Genomic DNA, 9,211 nt, shown 5'->3' with positions numbered 1-9,211 from the left:
CGCCCGGCCCCGCCCCGGCCGCCCCGTCCCGTCCCGTCCCAGCCCTGCCCGCTCCCGCATGAGGGAGGCAGCGAGGGAGCCAGGCCGCGCCGCGCCGCCGGCATGTCCGCGCCCTGCTGCGCCGGCCAGGTAGGGGGCTGGGGGGCGCGGGGAGGCCGGCAGGTGTGCGGGGCGGGGGGGTGCCGCCCCCGCAACCCCCGCTGCGGCGGACGGAAGGATCCGTCGGGAGACGGCGCTGGGGGTCAGGCCGGGGGCTCCGGCACGGGGAGCGAGGGGCCGGGGAGCCGCGCCCCTGCGCTGCCCCTCGGCCGCAGCGCGGTCCGCCCGCGGGGAGCCGGCGCCTTCCAGCAGCAGCAGCGCTGCGGGGGCGTCTGTCGCCGAAGCCGGGCTCCGTGGGGTTTGAGGCGGCGTGCTGGCGGCGTGCCCCGGGTGAGCCGCCCGGGCGCTCCGGGGGGAAGGCGGGGGGCTGCCGGCCTCCCCGGGCGTGTGCGGGCCGCGGACGGGCGCTGGGCTGTGGGCGGGGGCGCCGGGGCAGCCTTGCCGAGGGCCGGCGCCGCCAGGAGCGGCTCCCGAGGGCGCCACGGACCAGCGGGAGATGCGGGGGGCGGGGGGAGCGTCGCCGCTGGCGCCTGGTGGCGGGGAGATGACACCCCGGGGTATGAGAAGTGGAACGGTCTGAACTCGTCTCGGTTGCTGGCTGCCTGGCGCTCCTGTCGCTGTACGTGTGGCCGGTGGAGGGGTTCAGCAGGTGCAGGTGCTGGTGGAGGAAGTGACAGATGAGAGCAAGTGGTGATGGAGGGTGGTGCGGCACCTTTGAGCATCCACGAGGTGAGGGATCGGCGCTCCGCATCCCACCGCGGTGCACCTGCTCTCTTGGCTGAAGGGGCTCTGGCGGGCGAGGGTCCGTGGACTTGGAGGAGAAGAGTGGTTGCAGGGCCCTGGCCGGAGCTCCTCGGCTGCACTCGGAGAAGGACTCCTGTTCTTACCAGCTGTCTCTAGCATGGTGTTAGCCCGCACCTCCCCCAGACGCTTTAATTTTTCCAAGTCTCCACTTCTGCAATAGAAACCAATTCCTACTTGTCCTGCCTGCAACAGACTAACCAGAGAGCTTATTCTTGTTGTTCCACGTATTTAAACATGTCCGTATAGTCCAGATTCTATCGATACTTCTTCTTTGGCCACTCTGCCCACCCTTGGCATCTGATTATTCTCTTGCTTTTGTCTGAACGACCTGGGGAAAAATCTCAGCCCTTGCCTGACGACTGAAATCCTGGGCTAGGTTTGGTCATCTACATTGTGGTTCTTTCGGCCTGCAGTGGGCTGGGAGGCTTGCTAAGCGTGCCTGCACGCACCCGTGCGCCGCCGGCTCCCCTGTGCCTTGCCGAACAGCCCTGGGTGGTCATGGGGGACGCAGTAGCTGCATTTGCTAAGTGACCTTAAAGCAGGGGGCCTCCCTGACTGCTGCTTCGCCTAGGTTTTGGCAGTGTGTGAAAAAAGTTTCGGAGCAGTTCAGTAAAGTTAGTAGGTGCTGTTACTGAAGTGCTTCATGGACGTCTGCGTTTGCCTTGCTTTTTTTGGTGTAGCTCCTGAGGGAGGTAATGTAATACCAAGAGAGGATGAAACTATTGTGAGACTCGTGTGGTGAATGACATGGCATTAGCGTGACTTTGAGACATTCTTGAAGCCACTGTTCCTACCCCATGCAGTAATATCTGATAGTAATGTTTTATTGACAATGATGTGTCAGTTTGGAGTCCGTAAATAGACTGAACTCCTTAGTGATGTTGGAGCCAAAGCAAAAGCCCTAAAGTAGATGCAGTCATCACGCTAAAATTATGCAATACCCTGAGGAGATGTATTCTGCTGGCTCAAGCACTATTTTTGATGTAAGACTTATCTGCTAAATATGGCAAATTGCTGGAGTTATACCAGCAAACCTAGTGTGGATAAACTTTTTTATAGGCTAAGATGATAAATGACATAAATCATGTTTCAATAGCATGCAGTGCAACTTTTTTTGAAGGAAAAATAATCTTTCCATTCACAACTTGATTTAGTCCAACCTTAGTGAAGGGATGTTTGTTTAACATGATTGATACACAAGAAAAAACAAGGGGATGGAAGTTCTTTCTCTCTTCAACAGAACTTCCTTAGGCATTTTATGGGTACCGTTAATCAAGCTGGAAGATTGAGAAGGAATTTGGCCTTTTCTTAAATGTTCCCCTGAAGATGAAGTTAGCCCTTCTCCAGAAACAGAGATGGTGTGCTTGAGGAAAGGTGGAACTTCATATGAGTTGTGAAAAACAATGCTTATGTTGGGTCCCTCCTTTTTCCCTAAAATATACTAGTTTAATGGGTTTGATACCCCGTGGGGTAGGGTTTTTTTGTATGTAGTGGTTTTGCCCTGTGTGTATATCTTTTATCTACCTCTCCGTTTCTGTGGTTCTGTTTTCCTAGACCTGACTGAGAACTTTGGTATTGTGCTTCTGAGCTGTCTTATCATGCGTGGATGTCTGTAGTTGATATAAAACTGTCATTGATATAAAACTGTCATTTGACTATCTATTTTTTCTTCATTCGTAACACCAGCAAATTTTCCTGGTGTGAAGTAAGACGATGAGTGATCAGTACTTTTTGGTATTGGGTCAAACTGTGCTAACCGTCTACTTGATGGTGCCTGTCAGAATAAATGCATTCAGGTTTCACAGCCCAGATTCCTGTAGTTATAGGATACAGCGGCAAGCTGCCAAACTTCAGTGTACTTTGGTTATGCTGATTTTGCACTCAAAAATTATTTTCAATAATCTTAATTAACATTACTGTGTGACTTGTATCCTTGCCTAGTCAACCCTGGGAACTTGCTTTCAAGGAACTTGGTCATTTATAAACTTTAGTTTCTGCAGTTGGTTTTTATTGAGTGACACACAACCATGTTTTGAAGAGAATTGTGATTTTTAGGTTTCTGAGCTGTAATAAGCTTGCTAAATGTTTCTTTTTCTAGTGTTTCGTTGGTAGACCTATTTTGAGAATGCAGTGAGAATACAGTTTGGCTTGGGCCTGGCCTCCACAATGCTTTTGATTACATAAAAACATCTGCTTAAACTGACAGGAAACAGGATTTTACATTTGGCTTTTCTTCAGTAGTTATTCTCAAGAGAATAAAGTTGAGATCATGGTTAAGAAAAGCAGCTGTTGCGGAAAATCTTTATTAAAATGAATATGTTTTTCTCCAGAGTTAAATAAATGTAATTTAGATAGTTAACATCAGGTTTTGGGGGGCAGTATGTTGTAGCTGGGTTGTTCAAGAAGATAGATTTTTCAGCTAGAGCTGGTAGTTGTTCAAGCTTATAAAGCTATTTTTGTAGGTCCGTTAAATCTTGAGTGCTTTCTTTAATACTGTTCTGCACTTAGAAATCATATTATGTAGTAAATGCAGTAAGATGTGCTGCAAGTTGGAGTATTGGATTTTCATTTTATGCTTAGACTTCTAATTCTAGTAGGGGTTTAAAAAAAAAACCAACAACTTTATTTATAAGGTTGGCCTCAGCCAATCTTAAGACTGCTGGCTTCTGGGGCAGGGTAGGGAAGCCCCCTGTGCGCGCTGGGGCTGCCTGCCTCTCTGGCACTGCTTGTTTGCATCTGTAGGTCGAGAAGGGGGCTTGCAATCCTGCCCTCGTGGTCTGCTCTTTTCATTACACGGTGAAAAGGGTGGCTCTGTCATCTTTGTCCAGGTTTGTGTCCTCTGAGGGAGCCAGGGCATTGCTGGGGCATTTGTGTGGGGTGATGCACTGCAGCACTATGGGATGGTGCCAGTGGTGTTCCTGGCTCTGCTCCACAAGGTGTTCCCCAAAACACGTCTCTCCTTCTGCAGGTGGGTGAGAGGGGTTTGGTTTGTTGTGTTTAACCTGAGCTGGTCAGTTAAAATAAGATAAATTTAGCTGTGTGTCTTACCCCCTCTCACAGCTACCTTTGCACGCTTCTGCCACCACTTACTAATCATGATCGAAGGGGAAACTAGCTATCTGAGTTCTGATGTGGAGTACTGTAGTGTACTCCACTTAAATACAGTTAGGAAAAAGTGACTGGGGAAGGACTTTTCTTCTTGCTTGGCGAAACGTGGAGTTTTTGTTTTAAACGGGTGATTGCCTGCACAACTGAAGTAGCAAAGCCTGGTTTTCTGTCGCTTTGTCCATTGAGTTTGGTATCTTACATCAATTCCCTTTCTAGTAAGTACTGAACTTGTGATGCAGCCTTTTTCTTGCTCAGGGTTGAGAGGTGACTTTCCTCTGCTAAATCTTTTGCCTATTTTCAAGGATTTTGTAAGAACATAGTATCTTTGAGGCCCCCATCTGTCTGCCGTAGCTGAATAAAATTTGCTGCTGCATTCAGAAGCGATTAGAAAGGGAGGGAAAAGCAACCAAAAGACAGTGAGATCCTCTAAGTGATATCTAGCTATGCGTTTAATCCTCATTATTTTATTGTTGTCAACGTGAAATTAGTGAAGTTAGGTTGGTCATTTATCTGTAACTTTGGATTAATGACTGTGCCCTTGAAGGAGAACTACGAGCCTAGTAAGGGGAACATTTTGCCCCAGGAGGTGCCAACAGCCAATTAATTGCAACAAAGACAAGAATTCAGCAGAATGAGACTGTAACTAAGGGAAAGAGAAAGGCAGCGGGGGAGATCATGACCACTGACTGACTCAAGGAAGAAAAGACTCACCTCTGCCACCCTCCCTCAGATGTGGGTAGTAAATTGAAAATACACTGTGTACTATTTACTCTTGTAAAAAGACAAAGCCAGACATACATAGACCAGTAGAAAACTACCATGCATAACTAATTGCTGATGGTATCTTTTAGGCAGAGTTTGTAAAATACACATGCGTAACTGGGCTATATGAATACTTTTCTTGTTCTCCTGGGCTTTGGGCTTGCTTTGTGGAATACCACTTAGCCCCCAGCTTTGCACAAATCTGTAATAAAGAAACACATACTCTTTGTGTCAATTGGCTCTTGCACACTGGGTGAACGGTTATGTTGACAACAGTAAGATAACAGGGATTTGAATGCATAGCTAGACATCATAAGTGTTGTGTCATTTGACCCTTGCATTGCTAGGTTGGAATCCTTCCCTTGGCACTGCATAAGAGGCAGAAGATACCCTTTCTCATTCCAGGTAGAAGACCATCTTTCTTATTCCTGCTTGATTTCCCATTGCTGCCTTCTTTATTCTTTTAACCTTCACTTTTAAGGGTAAGGGGATACTTCTCTGTGGAAGGATATAAGTCCTACTGCAGCTATTATTTCAGTTTTTGCCAGTGTAGGTATTCCAGGATGTTTTTTCCATTACTGAGACTCATTACAGTGGATGCGCTCACAGTTGTGGGTGCAAGACATACATGTTGCCAGGAGCAGTTGAATGAAAGCCTGAGCTATGACTACAGATCTGGTCTGGAGCTGATGACTGCTGTCATCCCAAACACATGCTAAGGCTGTTCTCAACTTCGATGTGGTGTTCTCAGCGTAGCCATGTGAAGATGCTTGGACCTTAGGTAGCTTCCAGGGTCCTTCTCATACCTGAGTTCATGGTACTTCCACTTCTTGCTCAACTGTGTGGGCTTTAATATGTTTTGGCATATTAAATATCTAGCCTCCTAGATTTTTAGGCTGTGATCGACCATTCTGCTGACTTGAATTTGACCTACTGCATTGTTCAGGTCGCCCAAGAGAGAGGCTTCAACATCAGCATGAGCTATGTGTGAGGCAGCGAGGGACTGAACCAGCCGGAGCTGGGCGGGCTGTAGCATTTACTCATGACAGCATGTGGAGTGGGGGTGGGGGGGAGGTGTCTCCACCTTTATTTTGAAGCGTGCCCTGACACACCTAGCAATCTCGTCATTTTAATTAGCAATAACTATGCTGGGATGCTGTTTGGAGTTTAGTGATAGGAACTCCCAGCAATTAGAAATGGCATATGCTCAAGTATTTAAACATACAAATGTACACAGTCTGAAAATGGAAAGTTTTGCACCACTTTCTGTCCAGTAGGACTCATCCAAATATTGACATATTTTTTAACCTGTCATTTCTTGCACTGAGTTTTAACAGGAGCCATTCTTAATGTTTTCTGAAGAGACCTGTCTCATGTGGTGTTTTTTTTTTCCATGGCTTTTTATGTCACTGACAAACCTGCAGTTCGGGAATACTATTCAAGATACTTATTGAGTGTCATTGTATTTAAAAATGGTCATCAAGAAGTAAGCAAGGGGGAGATGTGTGAGCAGGCTACATTTGGAACCGGCTAATCTGGAAATGTGTGAAGGTGGCTGTTGTGACACTGATCTAAACTGGAACCTTTTATTGGCTTTTGTCGCTTTGTAATGTCTCGTCTCCCCTTCCCTCCCCCCCCCCCCCCAAAAAAAAAAGTAAAACAGCTGTTACAGCTACATGTTTTTAAGTCAGTGGATACAGAAATTTCATTTTAACTGCTTCTTTGCTCCAGTGGTACACAGACTTACGCAGTTGCTGCCCTGTACTTGGTTCTCTGTCCCTGGTGATGCACCACATTGCGCCTGTGTGCCATTCTACCTTTGGAGTCCTGGTCTTGAACATCAAAGCTAACCTGGAGAAAATCTGCTTGCTGTATGAAGTGATGGCCTCAAATTGTCAGATTTTGCCATTGCTGATTTGTCTTCCGTCTTCCAGCTTCTCTGTTCATAGCTCCTCTGCTGTGAAAGGCAAGGAAGTCACTGCAGCATGAGCCGGAATGACCTGCAGATGAGAAAACTCTGAAATATGAAATGATAGGAAAGGACAGTCGAACCTGTCGCCCAGCGGAGGTTGCTGTCCATGAAGATTGTCAAGGGATCAATGCAAAGAAGCTTCAGGATCAGGTCACTGAAGAAAACAGTGGCCTATTTTAATCAGTGTCCTGAGAGTATGTTTAAAATTGCTCCCGAAATTGCACAGGCATGATGTAAGGACTGGTGGAGCGGAGAGTACTGTTGAAGGTGATGTAACCCAGATGCCCTGACCCCAGTGCAGATAAAATCCACCTCTGAAGTACTGCCAGGTTGCCTGTGCAACGTGTGCATGGGAGGCAGGTTGCTCCTTCAGTGTAGGGTGCTGTGGGGGAATCTCGCCCCCTCTTTGGGTGCATGCTTGTACTGTAAAAGCTGGCAGAGAAACTCTGTAAGACTCATTTTTGAGTTTTAGAAAGCAGGCATTCTTTATTGCAGCGCTGGGCACACATGCGAATAGTTTCACAAAGATGAGCGTGCTCATTGCCTGAAATCACATAGGTTATGTAGTGTTCAAGTTCTGCATATTCATTAAACCATTTGCATACTCATGATGCTTCCCAGTATCATCATACATATACTGATTCCTGTTAATACACTGTGCATGTGCCATGAAATGAGCCAGTGGTCTTTTAGGGGTCTCTAGTGGTGATCCATAGTCTTCATCACTGTGTCCGCTAGTTGACCTCAGGGCCCACACATGCTCACAAGGGGTCTTCTAGAGGGTTATGCAATTATGTTGCTCTTAAGCTGGTTTGTTTTAATTTATAGCCTTGTTCTTGTTATCTCTAGGAGCAGGCCTTGATTCTCTTATTTATTACTTTCCTCAAACCTCCTTTTCTCACCACAGAAGGCCACAGCTCCACATTCAAAAAGGTTATAGTGACCTATTCTATCTTCTAACAAAAGGTTAGTAAAGCAAAAAGAGGATATTTTAGCCTACATGCTGGGGAAAGGAGTGAAGTGGCTTGCTGGTTTGCTTTGCAGTTGGGCTGCTGCTGTGATTTTGTGGGAGGGACTGGGGAAACTTGAGGGGATGCAGGGGGAAAAAACCCAAACAAGTTAGGTGCTGGGATGAAAAATCTTACAGCCTTCAAATGAGATTGAGGGTAAATGGCTTGGGTTTGTTCTTTGATGAGTGGGGAGAAAAGAACAGCTAATTAAAAGGCTTTCTAAGCTGGTGAAGAAAGCCTCAGCAAGAACTAGCACCTGGGAACTGTAGCAGATAAATCAGAAGGCAGGTGGTGGTCTCTGTTTTTAATGATATATGTAAGTAACCAGAGGGACAGACAGTCCACTCATACTGCTGTCAAATCCAGATGGTCTATGCTAATGGAAAATAGCTGTAATACTGGGAAGCTGGGTGATGTGGTACACTTGTGAGAATCAGGTCAGACTAAACAATTGTCTTAAGTTTTCCAAAATCATCTGGAGAAGAGCAGCTAGGCTGTTTAAAGTTAGACATTTTGCAGTGACATTATTTTCTAATGTTGAGCTGAGTCACCACTTAGTAATGTTTGAACATGGAGACAGAAGCTAATTATCCCCCAGTTCAGCTTAACTCCAGCTGTATGGGTACCTGGCAGCAGCTTGCCTGTGTTTTGGCTCTTGGCGTAGCTGTCCTAGATGCTGCTTTCTTGCCTAGGTTTTGAGCTGCTTGGGGCTATATGGCAGTTCTGCCCCATGGTGCAGGCAGCATCTAGGCTTGCGTGAGTTTTCTCTGAAGTTAATTTTAATTTTGCAGTTTGCAGTGTGAGGTGTGTTCCCAAAAACAGGTCATGAGTTGATGAACTGGTATGCTGTTCAGGTCACAAAACCTCTTGGCTTACGCCGTATGGAGAGTCTGAATATTAAAGAAGAAGCAATCAAAAGCCAGTTAAGTCAGGCAAAAGACAAAATAAAGCTTCTTTGGTTAATTTAGTTAATTCACAGGGACAAACCACTGTGTAATCGTGCCACTAGCTGAAGAAACCTTTGCAAAATATGCATGCATAATAGCAGGGATTTTCAATAATAGTCTGAACCCAACTGCTAACAGTTGGGACACCTGGCATCAGGCATCTGTTGTTTTCATGAACCAGTGCACTAACAAAATGGTTGGCTTGCTAGATGCTCTTTCCTCAAGCTAAAACTCCAAGGGCAGGTATATAGCTGCTTCAGGGTGTTATTCGTGCTGGGCTAGGTGCTTTGCTCTCCCAGACTGCAAGGATGCTGTGTGTGAGAGTAGATGTTTGGGTGTTTTTGATAGACATTGCTGTTAACAGCTCAGTGGCTGCATTATCTGCGAATCTTATGGCCCAGATAATGCCGGTAGTCAAGTAATCAAGCAGTGCATGAAAAACTAAGCTGCTGTGGGCCCCAGTGAAAAGAAGATTCAGCAAGGCACATTCCTGTGCTCTGTGGACAGGC

General features: G+C 46.6%; 1 protein-coding gene across 2 annotated transcripts in view; it reads left to right on the top strand.

Moving 5' to 3' along the window:
* SERINC5 (serine incorporator 5) overlaps window positions 1-9,211 on the top strand; it is a 43,944-nt gene continuing 34,733 nt past the window's right edge. Inside the window, exon 1 of one of the 2 annotated variants that reach the window (XM_037373187.1) lies at window positions 1-129. In XM_037373187.1, coding sequence (XP_037229084.1) covers window positions 103-129 — 27 coding nt within the window. In that variant the 5' untranslated portion in view covers window positions 1-102. The remainder of the gene's footprint in view (window positions 130-9,211) is intronic. The other variant, XM_037373188.1, reaches the window with a different exon arrangement.

Source organism: Falco rusticolus, chromosome Z (genome assembly GCF_015220075.1).
Source record: "Falco rusticolus isolate bFalRus1 chromosome Z, bFalRus1.pri, whole genome shotgun sequence".
NCBI lineage: Eukaryota > Metazoa > Chordata > Aves > Falconiformes > Falconidae > Falco > Falco rusticolus.
This window is presented reverse-complemented; position numbering and strand designations above follow the sequence as displayed.